This window comes from Rhinatrema bivittatum, chromosome 3 (genome assembly GCF_901001135.1).
Source record: "Rhinatrema bivittatum chromosome 3, aRhiBiv1.1, whole genome shotgun sequence".
NCBI classification, from domain to species: domain Eukaryota; kingdom Metazoa; phylum Chordata; class Amphibia; order Gymnophiona; family Rhinatrematidae; genus Rhinatrema; species Rhinatrema bivittatum.
The window spans coordinates 417698463-417716272 of record NC_042617.1 but is presented as its reverse complement, the minus strand read 5'-3'; the positions used below and the strand labels follow the sequence as shown (position 1 = coordinate 417716272).

At 44.7% G+C, this 17810-nt stretch overlaps 2 protein-coding genes across 9 annotated transcripts in view; one reads left to right on the top strand and one right to left on the bottom strand.

Annotated features, from left to right (window-relative positions):
* Positions 1–17810, top strand: part of MCPH1 (microcephalin 1) — a 714835-nt gene that overhangs the window by 456864 nt on the left and 240161 nt on the right. The gene's annotated exons all lie outside the window — the stretch shown is intronic.
* The window catches only part of ANGPT2 (angiopoietin 2), a 201989-nt gene that overhangs the window by 105063 nt on the left and 79116 nt on the right, over positions 1–17810 (bottom strand). The window contains 1 exon segment of the mRNA XM_029595750.1: positions 9976–10131. Coding sequence (XP_029451610.1) covers positions 9976–10131 — 156 coding nt within the window.

Sequence of the window (17810 nt, the reverse complement as noted above, 5' to 3'; positions counted from 1 at the left end):
TGTGATTGATTTTAGGTGGTTTTCGGTTCTTGCAGTGCTGTGGGATTCCACCCACAAGCACGGCGAGTGAGTTTGTAGGTGTGCCGCCATTTGCAGGATGGGATACTGCTGTGAGAGTACTGGCATCTCGCTTTTAAAGTGGAAGGCACTATTCTTCCAGTTGCCCTTCAGGGTATGTCTGTGTGTGTGTTTCCCTCATGGCGAGCACAACAGGTTGTGCACCACAGCCATAGGACTGGCCTAAGACTGCATTTCTGGTCGAACCCCTATGGGGGTGGATTCAAGGAAGGTAGTGTTGGGAGTCTTCCCCTTCCTCAGAAAAGGAGTATGTCTCTGGATCTCCTCCCATGTTAACTCACAGTTGAATCCCCTTCTTGGGGAAGCCCCTGGGCCTCTGTCCATTGCAGGTCTATCGCCGAGCTAGAGCCTTGATTCTTTTGAATCAGTTTATCTCCTTGTAGGCCAGGACCAGCAGAAATTGGGGTCCATCCATTGATTACTGTGGTGGTGTAACCTGTTTGATAGTAGTTGTAAGTGACAGATTTGGTCACTTATGAACCTCAGTGACTGCAATCCAACTCTCACCTGGAGAGTTGGCAGGTTTTCAGGATCAGGAGGTCCTGATTCCCATTGCTTTCTTGTCCCTACAGAAAGAGGAGATATGACTGGCTTTAGAGAGGCAACCCTTATGGGTTCCCTCTGGATGCCTGATTGTAAACCCCTACAATGGGTGGCCCTCATTCTCCGTTTTCCTGAGAAGGGATTTCACTGCTTCTGATTGGCACTCATTCTCTTATTACTGTGGGATCTGAGATCAGGTCGGATGATAGTGCTCTTCATTGGTCTATTTCATGAGGGAGCCATTCCAGATTGGGTCTCCCCCTCGTACTTATGGTCTCCTCTTCAGGGTACCTCCCTGGTGAAGATTAGGGGTTTCTCCTGTGCGGGAGTCACCTTTGATACCTGCTGAGCTCAGTTTGTGTTTTTTGTGGATGATCACTTTTGCCAGTCATTCTTGCCTGCGGGACCTTACCTCAGTGAGGAGGGTTCTAGCCCATTTAATTGGCAGTTATGCCTTTCAATCTCTCACCATATCCATGGCTGAGAGAGTTGGAGGAAGAGGAACTCCGCAACAGAGGGACTACTCTTTTTGTATACTTCCCCATTTTAGATAACCCTGTCTGTGGACAGAAGAGTCCTGGTTCATGTAACAATTTACGTTAATTGGACCACATGCTTCTTTGGGGGAACTATATATAATCATGGCTGAAGGATGGATACTTAGGCCAGGTTGGTGGGCATTCTGTTTTGAGATCAGACTGACCTGCCTTTGACTCTTAGGGTTTCTAGGCCGGTAAAGAAATCCTGTTCTGCAAGAGTTTGCACTTGCAACATTCCTGCTTCCTGACTCATTTCCAGCTGTTATTTATTTATTTGTTTTTATATACCGCCGCTCATCAGAGCTATCGCGTCTGTGTACAGAGAACAAGAACATACGCCGGAGCGTTATACATGGAACAAGAATAATAGTTTAAATCTTATACAAAGCAACTAATACAAATTAAATCTTATATAAAGCAGCTATTAAAACAGAGCTCTAACTTAAAACATATTTATAAGGTAACATATAAAGCAAAGATTAGCGGAAAAGGTGGGGAGACTGGGAGGGAAAAGAATAATAGTTTAAATCTTATATAAAGCAACTAATAAAAAAAACAGAGCTATAACTTAAAACATATTTATAAGGTAACATAAAAGCATAGATTGGCGGAAAAAGGTAGGGAGACTGGGAGGGAAAAATATATAATTTGGAAGAGATGGGCAAAGAAAGGCGTTGAATCTTGGAGAAAGCATATGAGCGAAAAGAGAAACATGAGTAGGGAGGCGTAGCGATTACACTATGAATGGAGAGAAAAGCATAGTTAAGGGAGTGTAGCGTTTACATAAAGGGTTATATGGGGTGCAAGGGTAGCAAAGATGAACGTGAGAGAGTGGCATAATATAAGAAAATATTTATTGTGAGGAGGAGGGAGGTAGAGAGTGGCAGAGCGTGCAGGAATCATGTGTAGGCTTGGGTGAATAGCCATGTCTTGAGTTTTTGTTTGAATATCTTGGGAGATAATTCAAGACGTAGTTCAGTAGGCATGGAATTCCATAACGTGGGGCCAGCTAAGGAAAGGGCACAGGCTTTGATAGATGCATAGTTGAATAGTTTGAGAGAAGGGGTTTGCAATGTGGCTAGGTATGGATTTCTAGTTGGTCTGTTAGATGTATGCAATTGTAAAGAGTTAGAGAGCCAATTCATTTCAGGATTGTGGAGGGTTTTGTGGATGAGGGATAGTGCCTTGTATTGTATGCGATATTGAATGGGGAGCCAGTGTAATCCCTTTAGAATAGGGGTAATATGATCCTTTGAGGTAGTGTTAGTGAGTATACGAGCGGCAGTATTCTGCAGGATCTGTAGAGGGTGGATAGAATTTTTAGGAAGGCCTAGTAGAAGTGCATTACAATAGTCAATTTTTGAAAAGACCATTGCCTGTAAGACAGTGCGGAAGTCAGAAAAGTGGAGTAGAGGTTTAAGTTTTTTGAGTGTGTGGATCTTGAAATAGCATTCTTTGAGTATTGTGTTAATACATTTTTTGAGTGTCATTTGGTCATCTAGAGTGACTCCTAAATCCCGGACTTGGTGAGAGAATTGGGTATAGAGAGAGGTTGTAAGTGTTGTAGGCGTGGTGAGTAAGGGTGTGGGAGGCGATATAATCATGAGTTCCGTTTTTGTGGTATTAAGGGCAAGTTGGATGCTACTTAAAAGGCTGTTAATAGAGGTAAGAGTGGCATCCCAGATTTCAAGAGCTTTTGATATAGAGTCAGTTATAGGAATGAGGATTTGTACATCGTCGGCATACAAATAGTGTGGAATCTTAAGGTTGGTGAGGAGATGGCAGAGGGGTAAAAGGTAAATATTAAATAGAGTAGATGAGAGTGAAGAGCCTTGGGGGACTCCCTGCATAAGGGGAATTTCCTTTGATTCGTGATTGCCAATTTTGACTTTATAATTACGGTTGCAAAGGTACGAACTAAACCAATTGTATGCAAGACCAGTTATTCCAATCTCGCAAAGTCGCTGGAGTAGTATTTGATGACTAACTGTATCAAACGCAGCTGATATATCTAATATTGCTAGAAGATGGGATTGCCCTTTATCTAGACTCTTGATAATGTAATCAGAAAGTGATAGGAGGGTTTCTGTGCTATGTAACCTCCGAAAGCCATATTGGGATGGAGAAAGGATTTGGTGTTCATCTAAGTAATCGCTGAGTTGGCGGTTGATAGTTTTTTCTAGGATTTTTGCAATGAATGGGATATTGGAGATGGGGCGGTAATTGGCGGGATCAGTTGGGTCGAGCTTAGGTTTTTTCAGGGTGGGTTTAAGGATAGCTTGTTTTAGAGGATTTGGTTCATTACCAGAATCAATGGATGTATTGATAATGTGCGATATGGGAAGGGCTATTAGATCAGGGACAGTGAGAAGGGGTTTTGTGGGGATGGTATCAGAGGGGTGGGATGAGGGTCTAGCTTTTTTGAGTAGGGATTCAATTTCCTTTGCCATAGTGAGTTCAAACATTGTGAGGTTTACGGCAAGGTTGCTTGAGTGAACGGGGTGAATACTTTGGGGTATGTAAGGGATGGAGGGAAAACTTGTCATGAGTTTGTTGACTTTATCATAGAAGAATGTTGCTAGTTGTTCGCATTTTGTTTTGGCCTCTTCTTCTGGAATGATATTTGGAGTGAGATTGGTAAGTGAGGTGACATATTCAAATAATGCTTATCAGATTGAAAAGTCTGCCCTGGAGGGGCAAGTCCCTACTGGAATCAGCAGTGAGTTATTCAGTTGGAGTTGAGATGTACAGCCTAGTGGCCTTATCTTACCCCTACAGCCCAGCGGTCTGCCTCCTTGTGTTTTTTGCTCCTTCTGACTTCCAGTCAGAATGTTGGGGGTAGGGGAAGAAAAGCTTGGGCTTTCGTGATATGTCTTAGTGTATACCTGCAGGGAACGATACACCACCTTTTTCCCTGTTTTTTCCACCAAGTTCTGGCCAGTAATGCCTTTAGCTTTTCATACTTGACTGGGTTGTCCAAAGTGCCTTCCTGCTCACCTGAACTAACTTATAAACAGGATGGATAGGCCTTCCCTTGACAAGGTGAAGTGTGGGTGAGCTTCAAGCCTAGGGTTTGGCCTAGCGATGCTATTTCATCCTCTCACAAAACTGACGCTGACCTGTGTGGTTAGTTATGTCTGACACTTTGGAAGATAGGATCTGCCACAGACCCTACCGTTGTTGCTGATTCTTCCAAGCGTTACATGGGTTTTTTCTGCCCATTGTGCCTATCAGCCAAACATGGGGCACACTTCTGCAAGTGCATTCTGTCATTCAGATGCCGGTGAAGTGCGGTGTTTTCCTGGAGGGCTCTCTGGCCACAGTTGATTTTTCGGTTGCTTGTGACACTGAAGGAAACTGTGTGGTTTTTGTCCAAGAGTTCTTCTCCTGGTTGCTTCTCTAGGCCTTTTCCTGTATCCAGGTAGTTCTAAACCTACTGACGTTGAAAGGGGTTGCTGATCTGAAACCCTGCTAGAAATAGTTTCCATAATGCAAAGTATGTTTCTTCCTACCATTCGCATCACTCCCCTGTCTTAGGCTCCTCTGCTACGCATTGGGGTTTTGTATCTGTCTGTTCTATGGTTTTCTTTTTGTAGAACCTGATTCTTTTCCCACCTAGACCCGTTTTTGGGTTGGCTGCCTCAGAGGCAAAAGGGAGAAAGGTGGTGCTTTCAGCACTGTGTGGTTTCCTGCTTATCCTGCTCAGGCAGTCTATAGCTTGGGACTACCATCCTGCTTCTCCTCAGAGAAAGTAAAGTTGCATACCTGTAGCAGGTGTTCTCCTAGGACAAGCAGGATGGTAGTCCTCACATGTTTCCATGTTTCCATAATGTTCCATCTGATGGAACCCGGCACAGAAAACGTTTGTCAACGTTTCTAGATGCTTTGACCAGCACACTGAGCATGCCCAGCATGCTGCTATCCATGCGAGGTCCTCCTTCAGTCTCTTCTTTTCAGCGGTGCAGTTGCCTTGAGGTTCGTGGACCCTCTGTTCCCCAGTGGCCACAGATGCCCTTCACCAGAGCAATCCTGATTCTCGGGTCGTCCAAGGAAGAAGATATGGCCGTTACTGTGTTTCTAGACCATGGTTCCCTGAGCTCTTGCCGGGTCCTTCCGGCCTCCCATGGCTTCCGGTCCCCTTGATGCCAGGGGAACCGTCGATTCCTGCGGTGCCCTCAAGGCCATCGGAGCCCAGAGCTGATGCCCCTCATGGATCGCACCCTGGTCCCAGGAAGGGAGGAAGTAGGAAGGGCGATGACTCCACAGAGTGGTCCTCCTTTTATTCGGACAATCCCCTCTTGGAGTCCTCCCCTCTGGCATTGGTCGTGGGCCCCCCCCCCCCCCCCCAGGACCTGTCCTTTGCAGGATTTGTCAGGGCCATGGCTTCGGCCGTCCCCTTTCAACTGCTCACTAAGGAGGAAGCATGACATAAGATGATGGAGATTTTCCAGTCCGTAGCCACTCCTAAGGAGATCATGGCGGTTCCTATCCACGACATTTTCAAGGACCTCCTTCTCTGCATGTGTGAGCCCCCCATTTCTATCTCCCCCATCAACAGAAAGACTGACACCACTTACTTGGTGCAGCAGGCGATGGGGTTTGAGAAGCGGTACCTCCCCCACCAGTCGGTGATCATGGAGTCCGCCCTAAAAAAAAGGCCCAGTGCTCCCGTACCCATGCCTCCACCCCTCAGGGACGTGAGCACAGGGAGCTGGATGCCCTGGGCAGGAAGGTCTTCCAAGGTGCCATGCTGGTGGCCCACATCGCTGCCTATCAGCTCTATATGACCCAATACAACCACCAACTCTGGAAACTGGCACAGGACTTTGCAGAGGTCCTATCTCAACAAAAACAGGAGGCCCTTTCAGACATTGTTGGGTTTTGAGGCCGGGAAACACAAAGTGCATTCCAACTATGATGTATTTGAGACAAAGGCCTGTGTAACTGCAGTTGGCATCGGCGCCAGGAGAATGGCATGGCTCAGAGCCTCTGATCTCCGGCCAGAGGTCCAACACAGGCTTTATCCCCTGCACAGGTGAAAACCTCTTTGGGGATAAAGTCCAGGATGCAGTAGCACAATTGAAGGACCATCACACCTTTCAACAGCTTTCTTCTAGCGATTCTGATGCCCTGTCCTCGGCCAGGAAGTCCTCTAGGCTAGGATCCCAGAAGTCTTTCTACAGGCAGAGGAAGTATTATCCTCCAGCCTCCAGGGCTCGCACACCTCGCACCAGCTCCAGGGGCCGCCCTCGCCAACAACGAGCGCCTAGGCCCCAGCCGGCATCCCAGCAAGCCCCGGCCATGAGCATTTGACTGGCAGCGAGGGAACCGAAGGTCAATTGACCGTACCCCTTCAGTCGGATCCCCCAGTTGGAGGCAGGCTCTTGAGCTTCACCAATCACTGGGAAGAGATCACGTCGGTCTCATGGGTCCTTACTATCATCCGTCAGGGGTACCATATAAACTTGTCGGCTCCCAGAGACCTCTCCCCCATGTCCATCGTGGGTTTCATCCACCCACCAGGTCACATACTTCAGTCAGAACTCGCCGCCCTCCTCCTGGCAGGTGCAATTGGAATCGGTCCTTTGCCTTCAGTGGGACTGAGGGTTCTATTCAGAGTATTTCCTTGTTCCGAAAAAGAATGGTGGCTTGTGCCCCATTCTCGACCTCCAGGCATTGAACAAGTTTCTCGTAAAAGAAAAGTTCAAGATGGTTTCTCTGGGCACGCTGCTCCCACTCCTCAGAGGAGGAGACTGGCTTTGCTCCCTCGATCTCAAGAAGGCTTATGTGCACATTGCTATCTTCCCCAGCCACCAGAAGTTCCTCCGCTTCATGGTGGGGAAAGCACATTACCAGTACAAAGTGCTGCCCCTTCAGGCTGGCATCGCCCCCCGTGTTTTTATGAAATGCCTAGCGGTGGTGGCCGCCTACCCCAGGCATCACTTGGTGCACGTGTTCCCCTACTTGGACAACTGATTGCTCAAGAGTAACTCCCGCTTAGGAGCTTTCCATGCTCTGACTGTGCAGATGCTGCAGGCTTTGGGGTTTGTTATTAACTTCCCCAAGTCTCATCTCTGCCCGACTCCTCAGCTGAACTTCATAGGTGCAAGACTGGACACGGCACAGGAAAAAGCTTTTTTGCCCAGGGAACGAGTGATCGCCCTTGTCTCGCTGGCTACCCTTATCTGGAGTAGCTGGATGGTACCAGCCTGCCTTCTGCTCCGCCTGCTGGGCCACATGGCAGTCTCTGTCCATATGACCCCTCTGGCTTATCTCTGCATGAGGAGGGCCCAATGGACCTTGCGGTCCCAGTGGCGACAGACTTCCCAGGATCTCGAGGCTCCTGTCGCAATCACGGACACTGCGAGTGTCTCTATTCTGGTGGGAAGATCTTTCCAACTTGGAAAAAGGGTTTCCCTTCCAAACCTCTCCGCCCCAGGCGATTCTCACCATTGATGCTTCCTCTCAGGGCTGGGGAGCCCATGTGAACGGTATTCACACGCTAGTTATCTGGTCTGCCTCTGAAGCCCACTGTCAGATAAACTTCCTGGAGCTTCGGGCAATCTGGTATGCCTTTGGGCATTCAGGGACCAGTTGTAGTCCAAGGAAGTTCTGATTCGGACAGACAACCAATACCTCTGAATTGTTCCATGAGACAACTACACCTCAAGTATTATCCTCAAATCTGGTTGTCTAGTTTAGAAAAGGTATAGTGGAACTAGAAAAAGTACAGAGAAGGGAGACCAAAATGATATAAGGGATGGAATGACTCCCCCAGGCTAACTAAGTCATGAACAGGCTACATAGGCCATATGGACATTTTCTGCCATCAAGTTTCTATGTTAGAGCTCTTCAGCCTGGAGAAGAGAATACTGAGAGAGAGATATGGTAGAGGTCTATAAAATCTTGAGTGTGGTGGAACAGATAAATAGGGAATGAGGACACAATATGAAGCTAGTATCTAGCACATTTAAAACAAATTGGAGAAAGTATTGTTTCACTCAGTGCACAATTAAACTGAAATTTTTCCCAGAGGATGTGGTGAAAACAGCTATTGTTGCTGGGTTTAAAAAGAGTTTAGACTCGTTCCTGAAAGAAAAGTCCATAAACAATTATAGCCATGTAGACTTGGGAAAGCCACTGTTATTCCTGGTTATGCGCTAAAGGATTAGATCTATTCTTTGGGGTCGTACAGGGACTTGTGACGTGGATTGACTACTATTGGAGTCAGGATGCAGGCCTTTAATGCGCTTTTGGGGGTGAATTTTATAATTTTGCGCGAGCGCGTACTTTTGTTCGCTCACCAGGCACGAACAAATGTACGCTGGATTTTATAAGATACGCGCGTAGCCACACGTATCTTATAAAATCCGGGGTCGGCGCGCGCAAGGGGGTGCACATTTGTGCAACCTGCGCGCGCCGAGTCCAGTGCGCGCTGCCTGTTCCCTCCGAGGCCGCTCCGATTTCGGAGCGGCCTCGGAGGGAACTTTCCTTCGCCCTCCCCCCACCTTCCCCTACCTAACCCACCCCCCCGGCCCTATCTAAACCCTCCCTTACCTTTGTTGGCAGATTTACGCCTGCTGAAAGCAGATGTAAATCTGCGCGCGCCAGCGGGCTGCTGGCGCGCCATCACCCGACCCGGGGGCTGGTCCAGAGGCCTCGACCACGCCCCCGGGCCCGCCCCCGAAACGCCGTGTCATTTACGGAACGCCCCGACACGCCCCTTTTACGAAGCCCCGGGACTTACGCGCGTCCCGGGGCTCTACGCGCGCCGGCGGCCTATGCAAAATAGGTGCGCCGGCGTGCGAGGGCCCTGCACGTGTAAATCCGGCTGGATTTACGCGCGCAGGGCATTTAAAATCCGGCCGTTGGTCTGACCCAATATGGTATTACTTATATTTCTTGAAAGAATAATCTGGTTAAATAAGCTCTGTCTAATTCTCACTGTTGTGGATTATGAAAATTTATTTTGTAACTTCTGGATAATATATATTCCAGTATAGCTTAAAATGTTACATCTTATTATACATGATTTAATATGTACTTGTATAATCTGTAGGAGTGTTCATAATCATAATGCATGAACTATACAATAGCAATGTAATTTGCCACTCCTCCTCTAACTTGGCTTCCTGCTACTTCTCAAGGTACAAATGAGTACTAAGTGGCTTTTCAAATCCTCAGAATCCCCACCTTCTTTTCCTTGATTGCACAGCTCCAGAATAGGGAAAAGCTCTGCTTTTTGGGGAGGGGAGGAGGAAATGGCTGTGATAGCCTCCAGCCAGTTATTACTGGATTCCTCTTAGCCTCTTCTCCATTACCCTTTTCTTGTTTATTCCAGTTTCTCCATTCATCCTCCCAAGAGCTGCCACCTTCTTCAGGCTGCCCTTTTATGTGTTTTTTTTTTAGCCCTAGTAGGGTGGGCTAGTTTGGGTGAAGCTTGGTTCTTTGCTCTCTGGAAGCTTCTGCCCTAGGGGTCACCCTTTTGTCTCTCTTCCTTTTGTACAAATGTATTTGTACCAACAGTACTTAGAGAATTTTTTCCCTGGGATTTAACTTTTGGCCCTGTTGCCTTGAAATCTTCAGCCAATCAAACTGTTTTCCTTGTGGGGAAATTATCCTCTGTCACATACTGTCAAATATATTTATATATAGTGTTCATACAGCAATACCATCATCAGCCTGAATGCTTCCCTTTAATTATATTCCCATTTCAGCTTTGAGTAAGAACAAAACTTGAGCTATCCCCTAAATTTAGGGATATTTCTGAAGACTGCATATACATGTGTAACTTTAAAAAAAAATCATTATTTACCTGTGCTTCAACATCAGTTAATTTGCGAGTTTGTTCAGCTGTTCGATTTAGTAGGTTGGTTCCTATCTCAATCATCACTGCAGTATGGTTCTGCACTGCATACTGCTGCATTTCTACCATCTCTCTCTTCATGCTGTCCTGGATATAACTCTCCAGCTGTGCAAAGAGAAATAGTGAAAGAAAGCATGTTTATTTTTACCAGAATTTGATAATTTATATGGAAAATACTAGTACAATATAATCATACTGCTCTGGTTTTTAATTACAATCTTTAAAATGTTATTTTAAGTCTTGAATCTATGCCATTAATTGTATTGAATCCTTTTGGTTATCTACTTTAAAAGTTTTTGTATCTGGTGAGAAATTAATATGCTGTGAAATATCTCAATAATTGTTTTAATGTAACATTCACAAGTGCTTAAATTACAAATTTGTCCTTTCTTGTCTCTCATAACAATGCCACTATCACAAATACAAAAAATATAGTTTCCCACTTATTGCATGTGACTGCTTGGCAGAAAGAGAACAGCTTCTAATTATTTTTCTTTTCAGTACAGCGTTATTGTATATGGCATCTTTCATAGAAATGTATCTCACTGTTTCAAGGTGAAAAGAAAGAGGTGTGACTGCATACCAGATTGTGCAAAGATTTCTATTAAGGTGATGGACAAAAATCAAAGGCAAGTGAATAAAGATGGGTTTGAAAACTAAGTCAGGATCCATGATGGCAACTGCTGTGGAAATCCTGTACGCTTCTGGCTTGATTTTTCAAATCTTAACTGTGACAAATTGCTTTGACCATATTCTATAAAGACAAACAGTTCACCTAGTCACACAAGTGGGTATCGTCAACCAACATAGCACATTTTCTAGAGTGTTCCAGCAAAGACCTGAAGACCCCTCTAGGCATGGGCAGTAGTTTCCACATTGCTTCAACTGCATGGCGTGCCTCATTTTGTCTCTCTCTCTTGTTATAATGGTCACGCTTTTGAGTTCTGCTCATATTTCACTGTTCCTTGCAGTATTTTTTGTGGATTTTCTCTCTCCAGCTTTCCCCTTAGGCAACAGTGTGCCTGGTGTTTTTTCTTTTCTCTCTGTTTCATAATTAGGATTTTCAGTGTTGATAAAGTTGCTTTCCTTTTCAATGTCCTTGTCAGCAGGCCTTTCTTTCAATGGCTTCTGTCAGGCCTCCCAGCCATGGTCTCTTTTTTTTCTTATTGAGCTGTCTGCTTTAAAATTGTATTTTCTCTTTGTTTGCTGCATCTATTTTTCTGACAGCAGAGAGACCACTTCAGTAAGTGCCCACACTGCAATCAGAAGATGTCCATCACTGGACATTATAAAACACACTAATAATATTTGGCTGAGGATCATGATTGTTCCACTAGAGCACTGACTCCAGTATGTTGCTGAGGACCATCGAGTTCTGCCAGATGAGATTTCTGCTGAGTTCCATTTAGATCAGCAATCTTCAAAGAGAAGTTTTGGAGGCAGATAGCCAAAGTGGTTTCTCAGTATATGAAGAATGTGAAGCAGTATGCACTGATTTGCTCGACTCCACTTGGAGTGTTGAATGACCTACCTACTGAACTGATGTGCTTTTTGGGTCCTGATTCAAGCGTCACGGATTGATGTTGGCACTGAGCCGTAATTGAATGGTTTCTGAAAGATAAACTTCTGCAGACATACATCGAAAGTTGTCTCTTGGATCTAAACGATGGATGATTCTAAAGAGTCACTTCCAGTTTTCATAGAGAATGTCTCTCTTGAACATTCATGGGCGTTCCCTTATGAGTCAGAGGAGATTTACTCCAAAGAGGAATTCTCATCTGCACTCCCCACAGACCCTTCTACTCCACAGACAAAATAGGTCTCCACCTGAAAACATTTCCTTTTCAGAATTTACTCAGTCTATGATTAAGTCAATTCCCATTCAGTTGCAGATTGAGGAGGAGCCCAGGGCACTATTACTTGGCTGCCTCAAATACCTGGATATCCCAGATGAATCACAGCAGTGTGCCTATCCATTCTCTCTACTAGGTATTCAATAGAATGTGAAGAACCACACACACACACTCCTTGTATTTCTTATTGCAAAGTATATTGTGTATGTATGCATAAAAACACAGAAATATTACATTTTTTAAATAGCAGAAAATCAGTTGCTCAAAGTGGAAAAGGCTATGCCATCTCTTTTTTTTTTTTTTACTTTTTATTTAACCGGTTGCATACCAATGAGTCAATATACATAAACTAATACAGCTGATTTCTGGCAAGAAAATGTGCCTAAGACACACAATACATAATGCACAAAGCATAATATTAAGCAATCTTTCCGGGCTGTATAGTATTTCTAATAACGGTCCCATTTACCATTGTACTTAAACTTCTGACTCTTCAGGAGGTAATGGAGTCTTTCAATATCAGTAATGTCTCTAGTTTGAGCCTGTCAATAATCTATACTGGGATAAAATTTCCATGTGCTAACAATTGTAAATCAGACCACCAGGAGATGCTACAACACTAACTTCCTATGTCTAACATCCCAGATCCTGCCCAAAAGACAAATGGCTCTTGACAAATGAAAAGGACAGTCAAGAATACCTGAAATTTCTTGTCACATCCGACCAAAATCGATTAACTCCAGGACACTCCCTCCATATATGTATGTATGTGCCTGACTTTCCACATTCCCCTTCAACGGTTAGGACTCACTCCTTCATATATTTCAGCAAAGTAGCATGGTGTACGATATGTTCTATGTAACAACTTAATCATCAGCTCGATTCTTAATGCAAAGTAAACTTTTATATGCAGACATCCACAATTTTTTCCAGTCTATCCATAAGAGTAAGATTCAGGTCATCATTCCATTTATCTATTGGGCATCAGTGGTCACTCCTAACTTAGCCATCACTATTCCCTTGTAGATAATAGAGATGCCTCTGGAATTAGCTTCCAACTCTACAAAGAAATATTCCATATAGTTAAGTGTGCAGCAGGCTAATCCATGTTTTAAAATAGTTGAAAATACTTCTTTCATCAACCGTGACAAGGATGGAAAAGAATTATAGCAAAGCAGGCACATAGAGGGAGTACAGAGTAACATATGGAGAATTTTAGAAGCAGGAAAAACAATTTGGCCCTGGATCTTGAAAGAGACAAAACTAACAAAATTCGCTAAAGATAGTAGGAATCTGAGCTTTTATTTTGGTGTAAGTAAGGAGTCAATGCATTGAGATTTTAGACATAGTAAATTCTAGAAAACTGAGACTTGGTACCTTCTAAAGAGTTTCAGTAATAGAGCAAGAGGACACAAAGGTATTGTATGAGTATTTATTTTAGCAGGGAGAAATTTGACAATGCTGTAGATGTAAGCAGTTTTTAAATATGTGAGAAATGAGAGGCAAAAGACAGTTCATTACTAAGAGGAACAGTAAGGTTACAAACAGAGGTGAAAATATGTAAGATTAGATTCAAGGAATGAGATATAACAGATGTTTTTAATAAAACTCCTCCTACGCAAGAAAAGTACTCTCTTTGAAATATTTAGTTGTAAGAAATTGAGGTAGAGCCAATACTTGAACAAAGAAAACAGATGGCAAGGAAGAGTCACAAAAAAGTCAAATAAGATATACTGTATATAGTGGGGGCAACAATCTAAGATTTTTTACACATTTTGAAAATTGCTTTCCTTTTCCTATATTGAAAAAGTAACAGTGCACGTAATTTTACGCGCACAACAAAATAAGTGGAGTTAGAGTGAGGGAGTAAAAAAATATCTGAAGAGTATTCTTTTCAAATTTCCATGAATACTTTACACCTGCTTCCATGGAAGTGTAAAATATGTGGATACAAATATATCAGTGTTATACATTCTGGCTGCTTTTTCAAATGGAATCTCTGCATTTCAAAATGAGCTTACAAGCTCTGTGGGGAAACTCAAAATTGCTCTTAGTTAAGTGTCATTTGCATCAAAGTGATAATGAAGTTGAAGATAAGGGTGGCCAAGGTAAAGGAGGTTTTTCTTTCTTTTTTTTTTTTTTTTTAATATACTTTATTTTTATTAAAGTTTAACATTCCAAATAAAAGACATTGGAAGGAAATACAGAGGAGATATTGATGATAGTATACAAATAGGATAATAATAAAAAGGAAAAGTTACACAGCATTTCACCTCTTAGTAAACAAAAATAAATACAAGGGGGGAAGGGAGAAAAGGGTCTAAAGGCAAATAGACCACAAGTCAAACAAAGGAAAAGGAAAATAGACAGCGCACTGCTATTACAATACCCACAAACTAAATGTCATCTTTAAGTAGGTTGAGGGGAACAGCACACCTAGCATCAATGAAGTCTCTCAATTGAGCAGGGTCAAAAAAGATAAAACCTAACTGCATTCAATACCACTATACATTTACAAGGTATCTTACAATGCAAGAAGCCCCCAGAGATAACACATCTGATTGCATGGCAAGAAACTTTCTTCTATGGTCCTGAGTGGACCTAGCAAGATCTGAAAATACCCATATTTTCTCCCCTTTAAAGGGTATATCACATTTACCAAAAAATAAACAAAGAACATTATCTCTATTTTATAGAAATATAAAACAAGCAAAGTAGCTCGATTTATGAGATGGCAAAGAAGAGTTCTCATGAAAATCTGTAAAATTCAAAAAAGCTTCTTGTAATTTCCTATCCGAGTTCTTAACAAATGGTAAATAGGCCTTTTGAAAAAGAGGGTAAGCAGATTCTTGAATTTGTAAAACTTCTTTCATGTAGAGCTTAAACATCTCAATAGGAGAGAGTAATTGAATTTAAGGAAAGTTCAAGAGACTTAGATTTAAATTCTTAGATGCGTTCTCCAAAGCTTCTAATTTTCGTGACACCACAGAAGATTTACCACCTGCTTAGTTTGTAATTCCTTAATATCAGAGACAGATGTCTCCAGATTGGAAATAGAACTTTCACAAACAGCCATACATTGATCTTGATTTAAATACTTAGCATGAATGTCAAGTGTGATGGTAACTAAAGATGAGACAGACTTCTTGACTGATTTGAGAACACCCCATAAACTGTCCAAGGTTACATGAGCTGGCTTGGTCAGCACAGGTCTAACTTGAAGAATAATAAGGGAGTCTCAAATCTCTTGAGAGCCTGAGACCTTGCCAAATGACGAGACCTCACCCACTGCCAGGGCACTGGGGGCCGCTCCCTCAAACGAACAGTCTGTCTCCTGTTTCTGGAACTGCTCTGCTGCCTCAAAACATGATCCCTCAGCAGCAGCAGAAACAAATGCTGTCCGAAGAAGCAGGAGGAATGCCGGAAACTGCGTCTGCCTTGGCGATTCAGCTCCCGTGTCAGCGGCAAATCCAAGAGGCAGAGGTAATGACCGAGTGACCGGGCTAAGTGATGTTTCAGCAATCGGGCTGGCCCCCACACCGGCCAAGTTAACGGTCCATGTCGAAGAGGGTGTTGTAAGTGTGAGCTCAGGCAAGGTGGTCTGCCACATGGCATCGGCTGAAGGGTAGGAACGAACAACCCCTTTCCTCTTCTCCATAATCTCAGAGTAGGAAACGCAAAAAAAGCAATGTGAAAAGAGAGAAACACCGGAGCTCGGGCCTGCATGTCTCAGTAGGGCGCCATCGTAACCACGCCCCCCCACAATCCATGCAGTTTTAAAATGCCCAAAACTTAATGAGAAGGGCCCAAAAAACATGATTTAGAGCCTCACGATACACTCCATTATCTTACCCGGGGACCACTCTCCAAGGATTATTTACTTGGCTAAGAATGACTTGTAGTCGCCTCCCTAAGGATTCTACCCTGAATAGATTTGCTCCTGTTCATAGCCCATACCCATGTAGTTAATTATTTTATTTTCCTCTCATGGAAAAACATTGGAGCCAGCCAATGCCACACTGTTTCCTATGACTCTATGCTGTTCCATTGAAAAAGAATCAAAAAAAGTCCAGGTTCAGAGCCGTTAATATTTTTAAAGAAACAGTTCAGTAATGGCTATGGCACATTACAGCACTTTTTTTTTTTAAATGACTTTAACAGTTTCTACCTATCTGACTAGTATTCCAGCTCACTAACCACTCAAGTTAATGCCTCTTTCTTTCTCCAAGGACAAGCAGGATGGTAGTCCTCACACATGGGTGACATCAGATGGAGCCCAGCACAGAAAACTTTTGTCAAAGTTTCTAGAAACTTTGACAGACACACTGAGCATGCTAAAGAGGGACCCTGTCCACGCAGGGTCCCTCTTTAGTCTTTCTTTTTCTGCGAAGCTGAAGCCTCACTGCTGTGGAGCTTGTGCTCTTTTTCTGTGAAAAACTATCTTTTTTTTCATCCTGAGTCCCATCGGGTCCCTCCTGCATTTTTGGGGGATTTTTCCCAGGCACTGCTATAAGTTTTCGCGTAGTTTGTGGTTGATTACCGACAGCACCACCTCCCGGTGGCCGCCAGGCATTGAATGCGCCTGCATTTTTTCCCATAGCGTCATCCGGCTTCAGCCATTACCCTAGTGGACCCCCCCACGAGGTCTGTGTCTTGTGCCTGGGGGCATTGTATGATGTCCGTGGCTGCGATCTTTGTGTCCAGATGACACCCCCCCCAAAGCCCATCTGGCGCGCCTCAATAAAATGTAGAAATTATTTGGTGCCAAGAAATCAAAACCGTTGACATCAGCGTCAGGCACTTTGACGCCGAAGGGTAAGGAGGTCTCTGTCACGACCCCCTCGGTGTCCCCTCCACTACAGGTACCTGGCTTAGAAAAAGGTGTGGGGAACCATCCGAGATCGGTGTCCTCGAGTTCCAAGTTGGGATCTTCGCCATCTCCCTTGGCTCCAGGGAAAGAATGGGCCAAGCACCGGGGAAAATCCAGGTCCTCGTCGTCACTGACTTCGGACCACGAGAAGGCTTCGGCATCATCCTTGCTGTCTCGAAGTGGTCCCAGACTGAGGACGTCTTGCTTGCCAAGCAGCCCGAAGGACCGCAGCGATCCCCACCAATGCCAGTGAAGGGTACAGATCCCCCCTACGGTTCCGGGGTCGATCTGATTTTGCTGCCGCCTCCTCCTCCAGCTGTCCTATTCTCAGCAGCCTTTCAGAAGGAGTTGGAGAGACGTGTGTGGCTGACGGTCAGCCGGGCCTTGCAAGGCATCGAGCCACTGAGACCAGGATCGCCACAGAAGCAGACTCCATCAGTGCTTGCAGCTTTGTTGGAGTGGCTGGACCTGCTGCTCGGTGTCTTACCAACACAGCCTGCCCCGATGCCCCGAGTTCCTTCGTTATCAAAGGGAGCATGGATATGGCCTCCAACAGTGGCTATCCCAGTGAGTGACTCCTCTGATGAGGAAGGACCATTGGGGTCGATGGCGCCATTGCTGCGCAAGGCACCCCGACCGGTGCTAGCTCTCCTGGGACATTTGGGATCAATGCCTTCAGAGCCACCAATTTCCCCTGGTGCTCCCGATGCCTATGGGGCCTTCAATGCCGGTGCAAACACCCCCCCCCCCCCCCTCGGGTTCTACCAGTGCTTTGGTGCCTGCACCGGGTACCACTGGGGGCTCCATTTCAAGTGTCTCCAGGTACACAGAGTGAGAATTATGGCCCCTATGATCCTTGGGAGGGGGAGGCGTCCTTTTCTTCGGAGGGCTCTGAGGACTTGCTTTCCGAACCCTCTCCCCTGGAGGACAGGCGTAAGTTCCCCATGAGAGAATTTGACCTTTGGGTTTGAAAAGGCTATTGCAGAATCAGTGCCGTTCCAGCTCTTAACAGAGCAGGATTCCAAGTATAAAATGTTAGAGGTCCTACAATTTGTTGATGC